Source organism: Carassius auratus, chromosome 25 (assembly GCF_003368295.1).
Source record: "Carassius auratus strain Wakin chromosome 25, ASM336829v1, whole genome shotgun sequence".
In the NCBI taxonomy this organism is placed as follows: domain Eukaryota; kingdom Metazoa; phylum Chordata; class Actinopteri; order Cypriniformes; family Cyprinidae; genus Carassius; species Carassius auratus.
The window spans coordinates 19,383,933-19,407,900 of record NC_039267.1 but is presented as its reverse complement, the minus strand read 5'-3'; the positions used below and the strand labels follow the sequence as shown (position 1 = coordinate 19,407,900).

General features: G+C 36.5%; 1 protein-coding gene across 5 annotated transcripts; it reads right to left on the bottom strand.

Annotated features, from left to right (window-relative positions):
• Window positions 1-2,615: 2,615 nt before the first annotated feature.
• Window positions 2,616-9,632, bottom strand: LOC113043613 (NLR family CARD domain-containing protein 3-like). Of its 5 annotated transcripts, none has more exons than XM_026203111.1 (9): window positions 9,599-9,625; window positions 9,293-9,324; window positions 9,084-9,156; window positions 8,570-8,689; window positions 6,573-8,393; window positions 6,287-6,460; window positions 4,527-4,676; window positions 3,908-3,954; window positions 2,616-3,825 (listed from the first exon to the last, which is right to left on the bottom strand). In XM_026203111.1, exons 3-9 carry the CDS (start codon window positions 9,131-9,133, stop codon window positions 3,287-3,289), a joined length of 2,901 nt encoding a protein of 966 aa, XP_026058896.1. In that variant the 5' UTR covers window positions 9,134-9,156; window positions 9,293-9,324; window positions 9,599-9,625; the 3' UTR covers window positions 2,616-3,286. The 5 variants fall into 5 exon arrangements, with proteins under 5 accessions (XP_026058896.1, XP_026058898.1, XP_026058899.1 ...); XM_026203113.1 differs by having other exon boundaries at window positions 6,573-8,390; XM_026203114.1 differs by having other exon boundaries at window positions 8,570-8,686.
• Between the last annotated feature and the right edge of the window lie 14,336 nt (window positions 9,633-23,968).

The following is a 23,968-nucleotide window of genomic DNA, read 5'->3' as shown; positions in this document are numbered from 1 at the left end:
TCTTAGTTTATTTTTTTGGTAATAAGAATTTGCGGGAGCCAAATATTCAGTTGTTATAAACAGTTTGACATCAAATGAGAAACAATAATGCTCCAAATGTGATTTGAAGTGACTGTTTGGTTTGGATTATGACTGAGAGGATAAGAATAAATACTTCACAAGCTGTGAAATCTGATGAATATTTGTGTTTTTTGTCATCTTGTTTCAGGAATCTACTTGCCCAAACTTACACAACTGAAAATGAACAACAGTTTGATCTCATAAATCATAGATCTCAAAAATAAATGATTATTTTTGTTTGAATAAAAACTCTGAGATAATACAGTAGTAAAATTTGTTTTGTTTAATGTTTTAATAAAAATAATAATCATTAAAATTAGAATGATTCATTATAATACAATTATTATAATAGTAATATTTCTTGTTTTTTCAGTTAATCATTATTATTAATGAATTCATTATATTACAATAGTCGTAGTTTTCATCCTGTTTAACATTTTAATAATAATTGCTTAATGTTGTATTCAAATATAATAAATAATAATAAAAACCATTATATTAAAAATAACAAATATTCAGTAGTAATAAAACTAATAATAATATTACTACGAATAAACAAGTTATTATTGATATTGTCTTGATTAATTAAATTAATGTATTACTATTATTATTATTATTATTTTGATATAGAGCACTACGCAGCACTACAAACACAGTAAACATGGAATAAAATTAAGATTATGAATAAAATAAATGAATTAAAAAAATATGTCATTTGGTTTATTTTTATTTATTTATTTCTTTACAATTATTATAATTATTATATTTTATATAACTGTTATTGTTATAATGCATAAATGTATTACTAATAATTATTATAATTCTTGTTGTTGTTAATATTAGTATTCATTTTTATATAGCAGTTTTAATTTTCATCAGAAAAACTAAATTGTGTCCCCATATTGTGCAGGCTTGTTGACTCTAATAAGCTGCCATACACGTGATTGTTTTTATACAATAACTACAATATTAAGTATAATATCAGGTATTTATAGGTTTCTGCAGATGTTTGCACAGGTGTTGGTGGAGTTCTCTGTGGGGATCCACTGCAGGCCGCTCGAGCACGAAGACCGAAAATAAAGGTGAATCTCATCAAACTGATCCAAATACTGAACACAAAGATATATATAAATGTATATGCATATTATAAAGCACCCCATGAAAACAAAAATCTATCTAATTGTCCGGTTCCAGACCTCTGGTTCTCAAACTCGTCGCTTGTCCCGGGGATCATCTGAGACAAGGTCTTTACAGGGGATCTGTATCTGGGCTGGATTGAATTGTAACAATTTTTTAATGAATGAATACCAGAGTATGTAAAAGTTTTGTCAAATAATAAAAAAATTATTGTAATTGTAAATTAATAAATGTATTTATCATAATTTTAACTGTGACATTACACTTGAAGGTAATAGAAATAAAAATATTATCTTTGCTTACAAATAGCTATTTTTAAATACAAGACAAATAATTTGAATAAAAATACCGTTAAAGTATATAGTTTATCATAAATGATTGTCATTACATGGTTTTTCCATCTTACAGAAAAATATGAATTAAAGTAATTATGAAAATCTATATATCTAATATTCCTACACAATTGGTCAAAAACACAGAAATTCAGCTAATTGTGTTTAATATCGATTTTAAACTAATTTAATTAATTCACTTTAATTTTATAGTACGTAAAATCATATAACAGGATAATCTTTTAAAGTATGCTAGGCTATATTATTTCCATAATGAGCACACTTTATTTTTAAACATCGGGCACATCTCATGTTTCTCAATGCAGTGTGTCTGTGTCATGCTGCACATTCACCTCTAGATGGAGACAATTCAAAACAATTCAATCTCAGGCTCCAATCCTAACCCACCATGAACTTCCTGTCAGAGACAGTTAACCTCTGTGCACTGAAATAATGTTATGACCTAGCTTAGTGTACAAATGATAATGATTAAAAGTATTTATTTACATAATATTAAGCTTCTCTGCTTTGTTTAGTATCATGTAAATTAGTAGATTAGATAGAACTGGGATTAATAACAACATGAAAATAGTTTGGTGTCTGTGAGTGAAGCTTTAAGGGAAGAATTCATTTTTGTCATAATTAAACAATTGTCAGAGTAGCGTCTGACAAGGATCTGATCTTTGTAAAGGGGAGCAAAAGTCCTCCTCAAACTGCACTGAATCCAAAAGACAGTTGATTAATTAATGAACACACTGAAAGTACTTGATCTGAGTCGTGTCAGTCTGCACTCTGGGTAGAAAAGGGTTGAGCTGATCATTATAAAATTTACTGTAAATACTCTGCACATTTACATTAAACACTGCAGATTTACAGTGAACACACTCCAGGAATAGTACATCTGGAGAAACTGGTTCGTTTGCTTTTGTCTCACATTAAGTTGTGAGAAAACAAGAGGATCTCAGTGACTCTTCATTTCAAAATTCCACACACATTAAATTTGTCAACATAAAATAAGTTTTTCTGTGAGTCCAAATTTCAGAAAGCATAAGATAAAGTGATTATAATAATCATTATAGTTTATTGATTAGTTTTCCAAGCTCAGTTAGACATCGTCTGAGCAACACAATTTCAACAAGTGTTAGTACACCAAACCAAAAATTACTGCTTCACAATATCATCATGCGATAATAAATCCTTGAAATCCTTGAAATCCTTTCATGTATAAACTTACTTGTGAAGACAACGCAGCACACAGCACACATTTAGAATAAACAGTTACAGAAAAACAACATTACGATTGCTGTACATATATATTATATATGTGTAGGAAGTAATATTGTAGAGATAAAGAAACAGCATGAATGACGTACAATACAAATGTGTGTTTGCTCTCTTAAATATGCTCTATTATAGACCATAAAAATCACATATGTTATTAATTTCTGTAGTTAAATCTATAATCAGACTGTTGACCCTATCACTATCCCTTAACCTGTCCTTAACCTTAATCATATTCCACATCAATAGCAGTAACAATATTCTGCAATATAATATAAAGACAGTAATTTTTTTGATATATAATAGTTACTGACATCTAATACAAAGAGAGATTGAGTATACATAGTAGTTTTCACATTCATGTTTAACAACATTTAAATGTACAACATGCAATTACTAGTTCTGTAGTTAAATTCTTACATTATATACTCCATAAATCAAATCTTCTAATAATCAGACATAGGACCATGACTCAGTCAGTTGTTTGTCTGTTTTGTAATCTTACACAGTGACAGAGAGGAATTAAAAACCTTAAATCCAGCATAGAGGGGTTCAGTGAATGTGGTGTTGAATGTGTGTAAGTGTGTGAGTGTGTGTGTGTCAGAGACGCTGTAGAAGGACAGAGTGCCAGCCGGCCAGTCCAGATACACTCCTACTCTTTTAGAGGGTGAAGGGGCAGGGATGTTGTGGCTCTTATTGTTGTGCCAGAAAACAAATCCATCAATAGTGCAGAAGAGACACCAGGACTTGTCATTGTATCCAAACTTTCCAACAGTCACTTCCTTCCTGTCAATTGTTTTATAGGCCACTGCTACACGAGCCCAGCCAGTCCGCTCAACCTCCCAGTAATGACGTTCAGTCAGACTCTCTCGACACAGAACCTGGGGAATATATTTAAATCTGTCTGGATGATCAGGATATGGCTGGTGTTCATCCACATATTTCACCTCTCTATTCACAGACAGGATGAGTTGAGTGCTTGCTGTGTTTGGATCCAGTGTGAGATCACAGAAATCTAAACCCAGAGAGACATAAACAGCTGTATAATTTTGTTTGTGTTCATAAAATGTGCAAGAGTGTGCCGGACAGAAACCTACATTTTTGCAGTCCTGGTTGGATCCTGAAAGGCTCCCCATGTTCAAAACTAAAATGACACACAAACATACAGCATAAAGTAACTGGAATAGTTATTCACATACAGTCCTTAAATGTAATGATCCCAGTTAATTTGTATATCATTTTTTTTTTCAATAAATATTGTTACAAGGCAGTTTACAGAGCTGTATGTCTCAGTGTTTTAATATATTCAGTCCATAGTGAACAGGTTTACAGGAAATATGAGTTACAACTTTTTTCCGATAGTGTACTTTAGACATTGAACTAAATATAACTTTTCAACTTCATGTGAACTAACTCTGATTAGAGTATTAGTAGACTGTTAGGTTAGGGCTGGTGTTAACAGAATAAACTGACATGTACTTCAAAGTTACTTAGAGTCAGTGGATTGTCTGTTGGGGAACAGCAGATATTAAGCAGACGGTCTACTAATACTCTAATGATTGTTAGCTGACAAACTTGCAATTTTACTCTTAGTCTACAGAATGTCTGAAGTGGATAGATAAATTATTTGAGGATATGGATTTAATTAGTACATGCAGAAATGTGAAGTGTGGGCTCTTGCTGCACACAGTATTTCTAAACTTGAACCCCACATACTTGAGTGTCTTTATTTGAGAGAGAAGCTGGACTCCTGATTGTCCTGGGTGATTGTAGCTCAGATCCAGCTCTCTCAGGTGTGAAGGGTTTGAGCTCAGAGCTGAAGACAGATAACGACAGCCTTCCTCTGTCACCATACAGCCAGACAACCTACGAACACACATCAACAGATTACATCATCTGTGAAGCCCTCTACTCTCAAATACCTGAGGAATCTTTGTTGATCTCAGTTTTTAAACCAGTATGCATGTCTTTACTGGATTTCTCGTCTTATAAAACAATATGGAGAAATACTCTGAAGTGACAAGAAAGATCATGTAACAATCAATCAAATATCTTTGGTCACAAAAAGTAATATAGTTTGAGGACATATTATATTAGTTGAATCTATAGACATTGCAGAAAGATTATTTTTATTTTTTTAATCGGACATCAAGTCTTTAGGCAAACCTCCCAAACCTGACACCATCTCCCTCGTCAGCTTAATTTTAAAGAATTAACTGGGCAGAAAGAGGGAAAGTGTTGGGTGACAATTGATCTTAACCCTTTAGGCACCAGAGGTTTTTTCCTAAAACGTTCGATTTTGACATCTTAATTTTAAAAGGCTATATCTTAAAATTTATAAAAGATAGAGACTTTCTGTCAATTATAAAAATATTAAGGATGACCAAATGTTTATGTAGTGATTTTATTTTTAATCTGTATTAGCATCAGCTGTATTATTATTCTGCGTCAGACTTGTGTTTACATTAATATCGCATCATTGCACAACTATGCCATGTTTATTTGCATATATTTGGCTGCTGTTAATGTTAAAGATGCAGATTTGAGTGTTTAATCAGTGTTTATTTGCATATGTTTGATTATCATGTTAGTGTGTAAATGATTATCAGAATATAATCTGCTATGAGCAGCGCGGCCAGATCTGCCTCGAGTGTGCACAGCTCGGACTACTGTCAGTGTCATTGCGACTCCCCACCTTGCATCCTAACTGTCCTATCAATACTTCGACCTCGTCTAACATACCCAGTGGCATTAGACAAAGTCTCCACTACAATACTGTCGCCGCGATTGCGGAGAGGTTCGGTCAGAAGACAAATATACATGTCTAGCGCGGTAAAAATCTCCCGCCTCATCCCCGCAACAATAAACACGCCTGCTAATTTCGCAATAAACACTCTGACCCCGGCAAACATTGTTCACACCTCTGACATTTGGCAAAGGACCATTGGGCAAAGGATTCACCGTTTGTGCTTGGTGTAGGGCTATACTTTCACTTTCAGTATCACCGTCATCTTCTGAATGCAGATATTCCCCTTCAGAATCAGTGTGCGCGAATAGAAGTCCCAACAACTCATTGTGGCTTCATTGAAGCTTTATTGATGCCATAAGATAATAATAATAATAATGCTAATAATAATAATCTTATGCCAATACTCGCTGACGTTGACAATATTGGTCAGATAAAATGGCTCACTCTCACACTAGCTCCGTTTTTTTTTTCGCACTGATTCAATGCGCTCTAGCTCGAAGATATTGTTTAGGAACATGACATTTTTTTGAGTCAGAGATGAAGTATTATATGTCTTCTATCTGGTGCGGGGGAGGTTGCATGAAATTTGACACCCTATTTGACAAAATCGGCCATTTTATTCAGTGCCGCATCTTGTTGAGTAAACTCGACCATGGCGTCAAGAGGGTTAAAGACCTGCTGCCTTGAGAAATCTTGAGAATTTATGGATGTGTGATGTTCTAAAGACCTCAGTATCTCCAGTTTACAGTTTTGGCTCTTCAGCCCATCAGAGAGCAGCTTCACTCCTGAATCTTGCAAGTCATTGTTATTCAGGTCCAGCTCTCTAAGGACAGAGTTTGACGATTGTAGAGCGGATGACACAATCTTACAATGTTCATCGGTGAGATTACAGCCAGTAAGACTGAAACACAACACAAAATATTTAAATTCTTAACCTCATTCTTTTTTTATTTAATTGCTGTTAAACAGATCAGAACATTCTAAAAATTGTAAGACATGGGATAAACACTCACAGAGCTTTTCTGCAGTTGATCACAGCTGATATCAGTCTTCTTCTACCTTCATCTGATGTATTGTATTTCTTGAGATCCAGCTCATCCAGCACCTCCCCTGACATCTGAAGCATGTAGGCGATTGCTGAGCACTGAGATGGAGAGAGTTTCTTCTCTGAGTGTTTGTCTGATTTCATAAACTCCTGAATCTCTCTGGACAGAGTCTGATCCTTCACTTCCAGCAGACAGAGGAACAGATTGATGGATCTTTCAGTGGAGACTGCTTTTCCATGTTTGATCTTCTTTTTAATGTAAAGTGTGGTTTTACTGATGCTCTCTGAGCTGTTTTCTGTGTGTGTCAGCAGATCCCCTAAGAGTCTCTGATTGGACTCTAGTGAGATGCCCAGCAAGAACCGCAGGAACAGGTCCAGGTGTCCATTTTTACTTTCTAAGGCTTTATCTACTGCACCATTATGCAATTTGTGCATTAAATCAAAAACCTTCAGGGCTTTCATTGTGCAGCTTAAATAGCAATAAAACACATAGAAAGCAGCAAAAAACTCTTGAACGCTCAGATGAATGAAGCAGTAGACTTTCCTCTGATGAATCACTGATTCTTCCTTAAATATCTCAGTGCAAATCTCAGAAAACCCTGATGTGTCAGTGATGTCTATGCCGCTTCCAATCAGGTCCTCCTCATAGAACATCACATTGCCCTTCATCAGCTGATTGAAAGCCACTTCAGCAAGTTTTACAATCGCTTCTCTGCTAGACATTAGGAGTTTCTCTGGAACTCTTTCATCAGACTTTCTCTTGATCTGAATCAGCAGAAAGTGGATATACATTTCAGTTAGAGTTTGAGGGATTTCTGCACTGAGATCTTGTTTCAGGATGTTTTGAAGCACAGTGGATGAGATCCAGCAGAATACGGGGATGTGGCACATGATGTGGAGGCTTCTTGCTCTTCTGATGTGTAAGATGATTATTCTGGCTTGATCCTGGTCACTGATTCTCTTCCTGAAATATTCCTCTTTTTGAGGGTCATTAAATCCCTGAATTTCTGTCACACGGTTAATGTATTTGGAGGGGATCTGATCGGCTGCTGCTGGTCTGGAGGTGATCCAGATGAGAGCAGAGGGAAGCAGATCTCCTCTGATGAGGTTTGACATCAACACACCCACTGATGAAGATTCATTCACATCACAAACTTTCTCATCATCTGAGAACATCAGCGTGATTCTGCTTTCATCCAGACCATCTAGGATGAACACAACTTTACACTCCTCGTAAATCTTTGAGTCCAAATCTTGAAGCTCAGGATGAAAGTCCAGCAGAAGTCTGTGAAGACTGTACTGATGATCTAAAATCAAATTCAGTTCTCGAAATGGAAACACAAACATGAAATCTACATCCTGATTATCTTTTCCCTCAGCCCAGTCCAGAATGAACTTCTGCACAGAGACAGTTTTTCCAATTCCAGCGATGCCTTTAGTAAGAACAGTCTTGATTTTCTCTTTCTCTTCACATCCTGGTTCAAGTAATGGTTTAAAGATCTCATTACAGCTGATTGGATTGTGTTGTGTTCTGGGTGTTTTCTCCATCTGTAAAACCTCATGTTCTTCATTCACTCCTTCTCTCTCTCCTTCTATGATGTAGAGCTGTGTGAAGATCCTGTTCAAAAGGGTTTCATTTTCTTGTAGTTTGTTTCCCTCAAATAAGTGTTCATATTTCTTCTTCATGCTGGTTTTGTGTTCTTTGACTCTCTGCAGGACTGCTTCAGGTCTTTCCTGTCTGATGTTAGTCTGATTGTGGGATGCAAATCTATCATTCTTCTCCAGACTGCTGAAATTAAAAGAAAGAACAGCCAAAATGGAAATTACAGTAATTATGATGGCTGTTGAAGATTATCAGAAACATATCAATGGGGATAGTATATGTTGAATATTTTGTAGAACATTTAGTGTCCATTATGGTTTCTTAAATGAAACTGCAGTAAATCATCAGCTAAATATACTGACTCTGGGGCAGAGGTCCCTTTTCCATCACTGAATGAAGGGTGTAAAGGCATGGAATGTGTACTATTCACAGACACAGTGCTGCCGGGTCCTGCAGATTCTGAGCTCAGTCTCTTCTTTCTGCTGATAGTGACAAAAGACAAACAAGTATCCATAGTACATATAAACATAAACACACACACACACACAGAGAGAGACACACAATGTATTATTGTATTTTAAGATACAAATTTGCACTATTTCATAAAGAGATAAGCATTGTCCTTTAATGATTTTTCCCCTTTTATTTAACATTCAGTATTCAGTACATTCAGTTTATTGGACACAGCATTGACAGACATCAGCCAATGCAAACAATCCCAAGATTAAAGTTTGTATAGTGCTGTTTATATGTATAGTGCCTAATCAAATTAAACTTATGATCTTGTCATTGTGAGAGCTGTGCTCTACTGTCTGAGCTACAGAGATATAAATTAAATCACATTCATGAAAAGATGCAAAAGTGCTGATGGTATACCTGGAGTCACTGGAGGTTTCTTCATTCTCTGTTTTCTCATGGAAACTCATTTTGGAAGCACTTTCCTCCAATTCTAATTTCATATATATAAATGTCACATTTTAATTAAATAATCTCACAACAGATGTAAGCACTTCTGTATTGCTCCTTTAAAGTAACGAGATTAAATGAGCAGTATAAGCAGTATAAGTTTATTTATAATGTCGTACCTGTGATACAAAAGAAATGCAGAACTCAAAAGCTGAAACAAATATATAAAATACATATTCCATAGTGCACATCATGACTTTTAACAAGCATCTCATAATCTCTCATTTGTGCAAGATAATCAACAATCATTGGTCTATTGATATTGTCTGATAAATAGTATAGTTAGTACAGTATAAAAGTTTACAATTTTTCTGGCATCAAAATATCTTTAAATTCCCAATAACTTACCATCACAATTACCATTACCAACTTATTTCTACACATCTACTGTATGTGGTTACATAAAGAACAAATTCTGAACTTACCGCACTGTGCTGCCACTTAAAAGTCCAGGCATAGAATAAAACTCTCAAAATATTATCCTTTCTTTTACTTTCATTTAGTCTCGTGGTCAAAGTTGACTCTTGTCTCTTTCTGGTCTTGTTCTCCCTCTAGTGGTGCAGATCATCATCATTGTCATCATCATCATCATCATCATCATCATCTCAGGTGAGTCTCAAAGCTGTTGTGTTGTTTGTAACTCAACACAGACAATATGAATGGAAATTAAACTAGTTTTCAGGATGTGTGTGCTGTGTAATATGGCAAATAAGGGATGTTTGTTTGTTTGTTTGTTTGTTTGTCAGCACTAATGACAGTGTTGAATGTTGACTCTTCTGCTCCTCATCCTCCTTCAGGAACTGATGAAGTGTCTCAAACGCCTTCATCTGTAATAATATTTAATATTATAATAACATTTGGGTATTGTATAAATATGTATGGACTCATCTGGTTTGTTTTTAGCAGCAGTTTCAGAGATTAGTTTGATGTCATTTCCAGATCCTGCTTCAGCACATTGACTTACACCTCCAGCTCCCCCTGCAGGAAACAAGAAAATTAATTTTTCAGTTTTCTATTTATGATGTCAGTTTACATATGTGATTCTCTCAATTTATTCTGTTGTATTGACAGTTCAACATTCAAGGAGACTTTGGGAAATGAGTAAATGCATACTCCGCAACTACTCTCAAGTAGTGTGTCTAATTGGATGCAAGTGTGTGATTAGTGAAGTGGTGTATGGGAAATGTAGTCGAATGTGATGTGCATCAGTTTGTGTAGTGAGAAACATGATGAGTTAGTGACATCTGGTGGTGTACAAATCGAAGTCCATGAACCGGATTCAGTTTGTTAGAAGAGCCGTTGGATTTGACAGTGTATAGTTACTCACAACTGAATGATAACGTGTGTTCTGAAAGATGAGTCTGAAAGTAGTTGTGTTTTTTAAAGCTTCTTTAAATGACTGAACACACATAATATGAATGAAAATTAAACTTAACACAACAACAAATTACAAATTCAACTTGCTTACTACATCAACTTTTGTTCAGGTGTAAGCCTACAGCCACAGGCCTAAACATGCTTTATTTTATGTTTACATTAAAAAGGAATAGTTCTCACAAAAAAAAAAAAAAAAAAGATGAAAATTCGGACCCACTTTATATTAAGTGGCCTTAACTACTATGTACTTACATTTTAGTTAATAATTTAGTATAATGTACTTATTGTGTACGTAAATGTTTTTACATTGTACTTATATTTTTTTAAAAACGACATGTAATTACATCTGTATTTAATTTCTGTAATTACATTTATAATTAAACTGTTGACCCATACTTCACACCTTAACCCCACCCTTAAACTTACCCATACCCCCAACCCTCTCCCTAACCTTACCCCTATCCCACCTCAATAGCAGCAAAAGTGTTTTACAATACAACATGAACACAATAAGTACATTGTACTTACTTTTTTATGTGAGTACATAGTAGTTAAAGGTGCCATATGCAGAAATTGAGGTAAAAATATCCATAACATGACCTACACGCATCAAAAGAATGAGAAGAAATAAGGGCGATGATGTCATTAAAAAAATCTCAAGTTATAGTGCTGCAGAGATATCAACCTTAATTAAACCTTAACATTAGCATTACTAGCCCCGGCCCGACAGGTGTTGTAATACCAGTTTCGGCCGTGGGAGGCAGTATGCGGGCAACATATCCACAAGCCAACCTGCAATACACGAATAACTCAAGTAACTGTGGGCGTGTACTTGAACCTGATGTCAATCTTGTGGAAAGTACAGCCCACTACTTTCAGTTCAGGGAAAAGAGCGGAAGGATAGCTGAAGCCCTTGGCAAGAGACCAACACCCGCTACAGGGAAACAACCGCGCTCGGAATCACAAATCAAATCCGATAAGAATACCAGGGTAAATATCGGCACTGCTTTTAATCGCTGGAGACAACTGATGGACCTGAAAGAAATGAGGCTCGACTCCGAACTTGCAAGTTAGATGCTGTTAGTATTTCGCTAGAAGTTTGTTCTATATGTTTGTGTATTTGTTTTCGGGAAGTATCGAATGTATCGAAGGCTGTTCGATAAACGTGCTAATGTTAGCGAAGGTTCCCCGATAAAACATTGCTTCCCGGGGTTAAAATATAGGTTTTTTAGCAGGGTTGCCTTGGTAAAATTCGCATTTTAGGGGCTAAATATCACGTTATTTGTATTGGGGTCGCTGTTACCAGCGGACATGAAAAACAACCACCACAGACTTGGCAACACTGGTTGGCATTTACTACACATAGCCGTAATTCACTGACAATCTACACAACGTCGATGTTAAAATCGCAGGCGATTCTTTGTCGATTTTGAAAGCGATTTTGTGTTAGTTTTCAGTAGACTATGGCTCTGTTTAGTAACTGCCGCTCCACCTGAACCCGTGTTGCCAAGTATGCGGTTGTTTTTCATGTCCGTGGTTTGAAGCAATCCCAATACCAATATAAGATATTTGTCCCCTAAAATGCTAATTTTACCATGGAAACCCTTCCCAAAAATTTATATTTTAACCCCCGGGAAGCAATTTTTATCGGGGAACCTCCCGTAAACAACCTCCCGTAAACAACTCCCTGGCAACCCTGATCTGAATGCACATGCTGGAGATATACTTCTAATTACAGGAGCGTCTTTACAGATGAGAGGTGCATGAAAATCGCATTCGATTTTTTGCACAGCCCTATGTATCATAACTAACCTGCTCTGTCCAGTCTGTTGGTCTCCGTGTCCTCTTTGCTTCGTGGTTTTTCTGTGCGTGAAAAAATTTATGTGTGGCGTGAAAGCGTGTGAAAAGAGTCAATTGCGTGTGTCTCACAGTGAATGCTTGAGAGTTGGCACATTAGTTCTCAAGCAGAATAAAGGACAGGTTGATTATTGCTGTTTAGCGTTTGTATTAATCTATGATGTGTCCCTGTTTGCCTACAGGGACATCAAAAAATAAATTAAAAGTGATACGTGGACCAAGGTGTCTGAGATTGTTCATTTTAAGTAAAGGATCCTAATATTTCGTCCACAACAATATTTGATAAGGTTATAACTCCTTGTGGTTAGTCTGCACGAGATCCACAAGCTTGTTTGCTTTGCGGCCGCTTTAAATACAAAATAAGCATTCGATCTACGTTAAAGCGTCTGAGCGCTCACAAATCTTTCTGCAGCGTCGTGAGCAGAGCGGCAAGAATGATTTTTGACGCTCTTGACACCGGCGGTGTGAACGCACAGTTAGGCTTCGGCTATGGCTGTAGTGTTGTTGTGAAAGTAGGGACGGAGCATAGAGACTATGCCGTTTCTCGTTTGTTACTCTAGAGTAGACCAATTCACTTTATTGAGGCATACTGCCCCCATCTGGTATGGAATGTGGAGTATGACTTGATTTTTTTTGCCAAACATTACAGATGGCACCTTTAAAGCCACCTAATATAAAGTGGGACCAAAATTCTTCATTTAATCAGAAGCTCATTTAAATCGGTAGCTGCAAAAACTGTTAAAAATAGACAGCTCTCTTAAAAAAAAAAAATTGATAGCTCATCTCCATCAGCAGATTTTCACTGTCCTCACAGCAGCTTCATGATACAGTAAAACTACACAGAGTCAACACACAGAGAACCAACAGTGATGTAACTCTGAAAATCACATTAGAGCACTGCCAAACAGTCAAACATTAAGATTGTGTATGAATGTATGTTGTGAGCAGATGATCATTAATATCAAGTCTAGTTTCAGCCCAGTAAAGTAAGTATATTTTCCTGAAGAATCACCAGGATCTTTACAAACTTCTTTCAATGAGTTTACTAAATATAAGTTGGGCATACATGTGGTTCTCAAACAAATAACACATATTAATTTGACTCATTCATAGTAAAAAAAGAAAAGAAAAACATTAAACCTCAGTTGAACAAAATAACAATTAATTTCTATTTTAAATTAATAAAGTATTTCTATAAGGATGTTGAGTCGTTTATTCTCTGTACACACAGAAGAGGGCATCACTTTGTAAAAACTGATGATCTGTTATCTTCAACTTATCACTTTAGATTGCGTTCATACAGACAAAAATAAAGGATGGAGTACAGTACATATTCGTAGATGCAGCGAAACATAATGTTAAGACAGCTGAATTTTCAGGAATGTTTAAAACTGTGAAATCTAAATTGGTATCTAAACGTCAAACAGAGACAGAATGACCTTAAATGTATTGAAGAATACAGCCATTTTTGTCCATTCTAGTTGTTTTTATGATAATTAATTTTTAACTCTTTTATCCAGCAGTGGAGATTTATTGACATCAATAAACTTGTCATGTTAAACATCTCGCTCTTAATTTACTTTTAATTAAAAATGTCATTAGAACATTTTAGTCATTATTAGTGATGAATTTGTTCTCATAAATCTGTCAGTTTAATTTAGTTATAGATTGTAACATGAAAACACATTCAGTTATCTGTAGTGTCTCAGTAAAGACTGAAGATGAAACACTGTGGCGTGAGAAATGGTCTTTTAAAAGTCTTTGAGAGTGAACTACAGTCTTCAGGTCAATGATTTAAATACTGAGTTACTTTGCATCGTCAGCACATGCTTCAGTGCTCTGAGAGTGTTTATAGAGGTGTCAGTTTAACACTTCATGACTGAGACTGTTTATCATAATAACCGGCACAACAACTACAATGATCTTAGGAATTCATTTTCAAGGTTAATTATTGCTTTTATTTAAATAGCTTCTTATTTTAATGGCAATTTTCTATAGCATCTTTTTTCAGTTCAGAAGTTTTATGTGTTTTCATTGTTCTTCAGACTGTACAGGACAGGTGACTGTAATTCAGACTCCAACAGAGAAACATGTTCAGAACGGACAAACAGTCACTTGGAGAATACCCTAAACTTTCAGTGTAGCACATCAAAACCCTTCAGTCTGGAACTCCATCAAGATTCGAGATACAAAATATGAGTAACTGTATTTCATTATAATTACATTTTAAGTGAGGGGTAATCAGAATATACAGGTCCTTTTAAAAAAATTAACATATTGTGATAAAAGTTCATTATTTTCCATAATGTAATGATAAAAATTAAACTTTCATATATTTTAGATTCATTGCACACCAACTAAAATATTTCAGGTCTTTTATTGTTTTAATACTGATGATTTTGGCATACAGCTCATGAAAACCCAAAATTAGCATATTTCATCCGACCAATAAAAGAAAAGTGTTTTAATACAAAAAAAAAAAGTCAACCTTCAAATAATTATGTTCAGTTATGCACTCAACACTTGGTCGGGAATCCTTTTGCAGAAATGACTGCTCCAATGCGGCGTGGCATGGAGGCAATCAGCCTGTGGCACTGCTGAGGTGTTATGGAGGCCCAGGATGCTTCGATAGCGGCCTTAAGCTCATCCAGAGTGTTGGGTCTTGCGTCTCTCAACTTTCTCTTCACAATATCCCACAGATTCTCTATGGGGTTCAGGTCAGGAGAGTTGGCAGGCCAATTGAGCACAGTAATACCATGGTCAGTAAACCATTTACCAGTGGTTTTGGCACTGTGAGCAGGTCCCAGATCGTGCTGAAAAATGAAATCTTCATCTCCATAAAGCTTTTCAGCAGATGGAAGCATGAAGTGCTCCAAAATCTCCTGATAGCTAGCTGCATTGACCCTGCCCTTGATAAAACACAGTGGACCAACACCAGCAGCTGACATGGCACCCCAGACCATCACTGACTGTGGGTACTTGACACTGGACTTCAGGCATTTTGGCATTTCCTTCTCCCCAGTCTTCCTCCAGACTCTGGCACCTTGATTTCCGAATGACATGCAAAATTTGCTTTCATCCGAAAAAAGTACTTCGGACCACTGAGCAACAGTCCAGTGCTGCTTCTCTGTAGCCCAAAGTGCCTTGACCTGGGGAATGCGGCACCTGTAGCCCATTTCCTGCACACGCCTGTGCACGGTGGCTCTGGATGTTTCTACTCCAGACTCAGTGCACTGCTTCCACAGGTCCCCCAAGCTCTGGAATTGGTCCTTCTCCACAATCTTCCTCAGGGTCCGGTCACCTCTTCTCGTTGTGCAGCGTTTTTTGCCACACTTTTTCCTTCCCACAGACTTTCCACTGAGGTGCCTTGATACAGCACTCTGGGAACAGCATATTCGTTCAGAAATTTCTTTCTGTGTCTTACCCTCTCACTTGAGGGTGTCAATGATGGCCTTTTGGACGGCAGTCTTACCCATGATTGCGGTTTTGAGTAATGAACCAGGCTGGGAGTTTTTAAAAGCCTCAGGAATCTTTTGCAGGTGTTTAGAGTTGATTCAGATGATTAGGTTAATAGCTTGTTTAGAGAACCTTTTCATGATATGCTAATTTTTGAGAAATTTTGGGTTTTCATGAGCTGTATGCCAAAATCCTCAGTATTAAAACAATAAAAGACCTGAAATATTTCAGTTGGTGTGCAATGAATCTAAAATATATGAAAGTTTATTTTTTATCATTACATTATGGAAAATAATGAACTTTTATCACAATATGCTATTTTTTTTAGAAGGACCTGTAGTCACATCTGAAAAGTATGAAAAATAAAAAAAAATATCCTAGAATTCAGATTAACAACAGATTCTTTTGGATCATGTATGAAATTCATAAAGTCAAATGATACCTTTATGTGCTTTACAGATGAACTTAGAGTCTTTAATCATTCGAAATGTTCAAGAATAGATCATCTTTGTTGTGGTGATGTGAGTTCATGATCCGATTGGTGAATAGATGATTCTTTTGAGTCTATCTTTTAAAATAATCATTTTGTCACGACCGGGACACAGGAAAACACAGAGAGAGATCCAAGTGCAGGTATGTCTTTTATTGGGTTATCCAATCGTTATCTGATTCTGATTCTGGAAGGTCATCGGTGACTAGCCCTGACTCTGGAAGGTCAACGGTGACTAGCCCTGACTCTGGAAGGTCAACGGTGACTAGCCCTGACTCTGGAAGGTCAACGGTGACTAGCCCTGACTCTGGAAGGTCAACGGTGACTATCCCTGACTCTGGAAGGTCAACGGTGACTAGCCCTGACTCTGGAAGGTCAACGGTGACTAGCCCTGACTCTGGAGGGTCCCCGTGCACCTGGCTCGTCTCTGAAGGGTCAACGGGGACCTTACTCGACTCTAGAAAGCCCACTGTTGCTGCCATCCTATGCAGTGGCTACAGGCTGGCGGCCACCTTGTGCAGTGGGATCGAATTGACAGGAGAGCAAGTCTGGTTGGGCAAGTCTGAAACAGAGAACATGAACAAGTTAAGGGTAGCCTCCGTGGCCATGACAGGATCGGTCGAGCGCTCAGAGAGTTCGGCTGAGACGTGACGAGGCTCTGGAAGTTCCGCAGAGGTGAGGAGAGACTCTGGCAGTTCAGCAGAGACGTGGAGAGGCTCTGTTAGTTCAGCAGAGACGTGGGGAGGCTCTGGTAATCCCATGGTGTTTAGACTGGATTCCAGAAGATCAATGCTGACTTGACTCTGCTCATGAAGATCATTGATTACTTGGATTTGTTCATGAAGATCATTGGTGACTTGCATTTGTTCATGAAGATCAATGGTGACTTGGATTTGTTCATGAAGATCATTGGTGACTTGCATTTGTTCATGAAGATCAATGGTGACTTGCCTTTGTTCATGAAGATCATTGGTGACTTGCAGTTGTTCATGAATTTCACCGGTGACTTGGCTTGACTCTGGAGTGTCAATGGTGGCTAGACCTGACTCTGGAAGGTCAACGGTGACTAGCCCTGACTCTGGAGGGTCCCCGAGCACCTGGCTTGACTCTGGAGGGTTAACGGGGACCTTACTCGACTCCAGAAAGCCCACTGTAGCTGCCATCCTCTGCAGTGGCTACGGGCTGGTGGCCACCTTGTGCAGTGGCCATTGGTTGGTGACCACTTTGTGCTGTGGCGCTGTGCTGGCATCCATCTTGCCTCGTGGCACTGGGCTGGCGGCCATCTTGTGCAGTGTCGCTGGACCTGCGCCCATCATGGGCAGTGGTGCTGGGCTGGCGGCCATCTTGTGCTGTGGCGCTGGGCTGGCGTCCATCTTGCCTCGTGGCGCTGGGCTGGCGGCCATCTTGTGCAGTGGTGCTGGACTTGCGGCCATCATGGGCAGTGGCGCTGGCTCGGCAGACGTGCGCTTCCTCTCCCTTCTCCATCCGCCATGGTGAGACGGCGGCTCTGATCCGTCCCACACAAGCCCCGGGTCCAAGGGGGGCCATGGTGAAGAGCGATGCTGAACCTCCTCTCGACCACTCACTCCTCGGCGACCTCCCCTGGTCCTGCGAAGGGTTCCCTCAAACTGACTCCTTCTCTCCTGCTCGGTGGCTGGGGAAGAAACATCAACAGACATACCACTGGATCTCTTGTGTGACAGAGTCCTTCTGTCACGACCGGGACACAGGAAAACACAGAGAGAGATCCAAGTGCAGGTATGTCTTTAATTGGGTTATCCAAATCGTTATCCAGTCCAGGCAAGGGTCAAAACCAGAGTAGCAATCCAAACATAAACAAACACAAAACAATCAGGCAAGGACAGGACTAGAAGTAGCGTAAAAAACTACAAGGACTCCGTCACACATACTACAGTTTTTCTCAGTCGCTTTGGTATAATTCTCCTAATCATTCTTGAGATTTGCAAAATAGTAAGTGCAATTCTCAAAACAACTCGTACAAATAGAAAAAACACCATGGATTACCTGCAAAAGCCAGTCTCTTGCTCTAAATCCTGAGTTCATCTCTCAAAAGTAAATATCTGTGTCAATGAACATATCAGTGCCATCAGAATGACAAGTCCTTGTGTCATAGTTTATGGATAAGACAGTCAAATTGCTTAGTCATATTGTCAATATAACAGTGTACTCTGGAGGGATGTTCTGATGTAAACCTCTGTATTGAACAGTATGCCATATGCTTATGTATGCCATATATCCCTTTCAAACGTACACATTTACACATTACTGTATGTGGGATATTGACTGAAAGAGACTGGATAGAATTCACAGTTACACTTTTACTAGTGGTCTGAGCAACAACAAAAAAAACAACAGCAACAACAACCTTTACAATGTCATTGTGATATAGAAAAGGAAAAAGAAATGTGGACACAAAGATGAAAATAAGTCAGTTGTCAGAATTTGTAACTCTTGTGTTGTCCTCTGTCTACAGTAAGCTTTCTAACTGAAGATTCATGAGATTTCAGAGAAATGGTTTATCATTGGTTTATCATCTACATTTTCTTCATTAGTCAAGATTCACTTGCACAATTCATGCCAAATTGACAAAAGTATAATAATAATGTGTAAAAATAAAAATAAAAAGTGTGCTTGGCAGTTTTTGACAACTAGATTAACCATTTTGCATTTAATGACTTATACGATGAACTAAAGACTAGATGTTTTGAGGGGTAAGACTGATGCACAGAAAACTATATAATACATTTTGAGCAACATGACATGAGCAACTGATAATGTAGGAAACAACAGATAAATGTGCGTAATCAATTGCATGAATGTACAAAAGCAATCGCAACTTGTTCAAAAGAATGAGAAACTGGTTTTATGATGTGTATAAATGACTAAATGATGTGGAGGTTGTACAAGTAGTTTTGAGAATTTCATTTCTGTTTTGAAAAATGCACCAAAGCGACTGAGAAAAACTGTAAAACGGACAGGGTATAAATACACAGGGAAATGACAATGCTAATGGGAAATTGGCTAAGTGTAATGATTAATGACCAGTGACAGCTGAGTGCAATGATCATGATCGTGATCATGACAGAGATCGTGGGGAAAGAGGACATCTAGTGGTTACCCAGGGAACACAAACCAGACACTGTGACACATTTATTTTGTTTAACAAAACCAGTGTGGAACACAAACTGTAAAGATCTGAGGTGTGTTTCACAAAAGCATCCTTAGTGAACTGTGGTTGTTAAATATTGAACTATAATGACATTGCTTGCGACTGTGTCAAATAAGCTCTGTCAATTTTGACTCTCATAGAGAGGATTATCATCACTTAAAGTTTGGTCCATTCATTAAACAAATCTATTGTATAACTTGGACAACTGTGCAGTTGTTTTGTCCACTTGTATTATGTGTTTGGTGCGTCTGGATTCGTTTTGAAGTGTGGAATGCAGCATGAAACAGCACAGAATCCCAGTCATTGCATTCTGATGTATTTTTTATTAATTTGAAGATTTTGTTGCTCTTAGAAATTCTTTGGAAAATGTATGTTGTTAAAAATTAAGTGCAAAGAAAACACAAATTTTATGACTGGTAAATGCCATTTTTATTTAGATTTGGAAAGCATAAAAACAAGACATCAAGTTAATATGTTCCTTTGTGTGTTTCATAGCTTAAAGGTGTCATATGATGTTGTTAAAAATAACATTATTTTGTGTATTTTGTGTAATGAAATATGTTTATGCAGTTTAAGGTTCAAAAAACACATTATTTTCCACATACTGTACATTATTGTTTCTCCTCTCTGTCCCGGCCTTCTGAAACGCATGTACTTTTACAAAACTCATCGGTCTGAAAAGCGAGGTGTGCTCTGATTGGACATCTGTCCAGGGCAGTGTGATTGGCCAAATGTTTCAATCGTCTGATGGAAATGGTGCGTCCCTCAACATATACCGTTGTGGCATGTCCCAGTCAGAACACCAGCATGCTAGGACACAAAGAAAACCCATTACAAACGAGACAGTATCTAATGGGGACATAATTACTGATTATAATGATTTTTACGCATTGTGTTTCACATCATGCCACGTAAACATAAAATCTTGTCTGCAGAGAAACGACAAACAACAAGTGTTACTCTACAAGTGGTCAAAATTCGTGTTTGAATCATCAGTGACAAATCCTTTACATTTGAAAACCTACTTGCATGCTGTGAGTCAGAAGCGCCAGACTTCTTGAGTGAGTGACAGCCAGCAGTTATAATGAGGAACAGATGGTGGACTCGACGAAGGAGACCAGCACGGATCAGCTCTAGGCATGATGAAGCAGATATTGTGCTCTTTTGGAAGGCCAAACAAAATAGTTTCACTTTCATAATGAAACACACAGCTTCTCCATTAAACGGCACCTGCGGCTACCACAAGAATAAAAGGTACACCTTCTTTATTTGTATGAACATTTTGGCGGTGTTATGCAGATCTTCCCACATAGTAACGTGGAGATGTGGGGTGTGTAAGAAAGAGGTGTTTTAGCAGAGCGTGGACAAGTCTTAACTTTTATAAAGAATATCTCTTTGGATTTGAGACTTTAGTCTTTGCAACTTTACAGATCTTCTTTATGCACCAAGAGTCTGTAACACTCCAAAGAGAAAAGAAAAATTTAAATCGCTTTGAGTATTTCAAAGTATTCTAAAGTATTTAGATGAAGTTACTAAACCTGAGTAATGTAACAAAATCCATTACTGATTACATTTTTAAGCTTGTATTTTGTAATCTGTAGTGAAATACATATTAAAAGTAACCTTCCCAGCCCTGCGAGTCTCTCCAGACCTCTCTCTTCCTGCAGCCGATCCAGACCAGGGTCCTCCGGCTCCAACATCACCGTCCTGAACCATGAGCCCAGTGATCTGACCGACGGTCAACTCCTACTGCACACAGATCATGACACGCTATTCTAGAGAGAAACTACAGAAATAATAACTAAACCACAGCGTGGCTTCAAATGAAGCAGTTCATAAAGCCATAAATATTAGTATTACAATTTGACAGTTGTACTGTAAAAATAAATGATTATTTTTGTTTGAATAAAAACTCTGAGATAACACAGCAGTAAAATTTGTTTTGTTGAATGTTTTTTTTTTAAATATATATGTTAAACATTTAAATTGGAATTATTAATTATAATATAATTATTATAATAGCAATACTTCTTGTTTTTGTTTAATCAGTTTATCATCATCATCATCATTATTATTATTATTATTATTATTATTATTATTATTATTATTATTATTATTATTATTATTATTATTATTATTATTATTCATTAATTAATTATATTACAATAGTCATATTTTTCATTTTGTTTAACATTTGAATAATAATAATTGCTTAATGTTTTATTTAAATATAATTAGTAATAATAAAAATGAACTATATAAAAAAATAACAAATATTCAGTAGTACTAGTACTAATATTAATATTATTAGTAATAAAAATAGCAACAGTTATTATTGTTATTGATTTGATTAATGAAATTAATTTATTATTATTAGTTGTTGTAGTAGTAGTAGTAGTAGTAATTTTATTATTGTTGTTTAGATATATAATACAAATTTTGGCCAAATTGTGCAGCACATCACGCACAGTAAACATGGATTAAAATTAAGATTATTAATACAATAAATGAATTAAAACAAAATTATTTTTTGGTTTATTTTGATTTATTTATTTACAATTATTATACTTATTATATTTAATATAACTGTTATTGTTATAATACATATATTTATTATTAATAATTATTATAATTCTTGTTGTTAATATTAGTATTTACTTTTATATAGCAGTTTTATTAGAATTTATTTCCAATTTTCATTAGAAAAATTACATTTTGTCTCCACATTGTGCAGCTTTGCTGACTCTAATAAGCTGCCGTACACGTGATTGTTTTTATACAATAACTACAATGTTAAGTATAATATCAGGTATTTATAGTTGTCTGCAGATGTTTGCACAGGTGTTGGTGGAGTTCTCTGTGGGGATCAACTGCAGGCCCCTCGAGCACGAAGACCAAAAATAAAGGTGAATCTCATCAAACTGATCCAAATACTGAACACAAAGATATATATAAATATATATGCATATTATAAAGCACCACATGAAAACAAAAATCTATCTAATTGTCCGGCTCCAAACCTCTGATTCTCAAACTCGTCGCTTGTCCTGGTGCTCCTCTGAGACAAGGTCTTTACAGGGGATCTGTATCTGGGCTCTAGTTGTCCTGGTCTCCGCTGTCTTTCAGGGCAGTAGAGGTCCTCTCTAGGTGCTGATCCATCTGGGCTGGATTGAATTGTAACAATTTTTTAATGAATGTATACCACAGTATGTATTTTCAAATAATTAAAAATAATTGTAATTGTAAATTAATAATTATCAATTAATTTATCATAATTTTAACCATGAAATTACACTTGAAGTTAATAGAAATTAAAATGTTAATTTTTTGCTATAGCTATTTTTAAATACAAGACAAAGTTTATTCTAGTTTACCATAAATGCTTGTCCTTACATGGTTTTTCCACCTTACAGAAAATTATGAATCAATGTAATTATGAAATTCTATATATCTAATATTCCTACACAATTGGTCAAAAACACTGAAATTCAGCTAATTGTGATTAATATTTAATTATTCAATTTAAACTAATTAATAAAATTTAAATGCAAGTAAAATTCTATAACAGTATAATCTTTGAGAGTATGCTATGCTGTATTATTTCCATAATAAGCACACTTTATTTTTAAACATCAGGGGCACATCTCATGTTTCTCAATGCAGTGTGTCTGTGTCATGCTGCACATTCACCTCTAGATGGAGACAATTCAAAACAATTCAATCTCAGGCTCCAATCCTAACCCACCATGAACTTCCTGTCAGAGACATTTAACTTCTGTGCACTGAAATAATGTTATGACCTTGCCTAGTGTACAAATGATAATGATTAAAAGTATTTATTTACATAATATTAAGCTTCTCTGCTATGTTTAGTATCATGTAAATTAGTAGATTAGTTCGAACTGGGTTTAATAACAACATGAAAATAGTTTGTCCTCATAGAAATATTGAAGCTTTAAGGGAAGAATTAATTTTTGTCATGATTCAACAAATGTCAGAGGAGCGTCTGACAAGAATCTGATCTCTGTAAAGGGGAGCAATATATTGTGAAAGTCCTCATCAAACTGCACTGAATCCAACTAACAGTTGATTAATTAATGAACACACTGAAAGTACTTGATCTGAGTCATGTCAGACTTCACTCTGTGGATAGAAATGTGTTGAGCTGATCATTATAAAATTTAATATAAATACTCTACAGATTTACATTAAACACTTCAGATTTACACTGAACACACTGCAGGAATAGTACATCCGGAGAAACTGGTTCGTTTGCTTTTGTCTCACATTAATTTCTGAGGATCTCAGTGACTCTTCATTTCAAAATTCCACACACATTAAATTTGTCAACATAAAATCAGTTTTTCTGTCAGCCCACACATCAGTAGAGTTTATTTATTAGTTTTCCAAGCTCATTTAGACATC

Bases quoted from the DNA above. Each gene is read 5' to 3' on its own strand.
- LOC113043613 (XM_026203112.1), bottom strand. From the start codon at position 9,133: ATGAGTTTCCATGAGAAAACAGAGAATGAAGAAACCTCCAGTGACTCC. The intron at 8,394-8,569 runs GTCAGTATATTT...TTTTAATTTCAG, and splicing joins AAAGGGACCTCTGCCCCAGA to CAGTCTGGAGAAGAATGATA. The intron at 3,955-4,526 runs GTATGTGGGGTT...GTGTCATTTTAG, and splicing joins TCTCAAATAAAGACACTCAA to TTTTGAACATGGGGAGCCTT.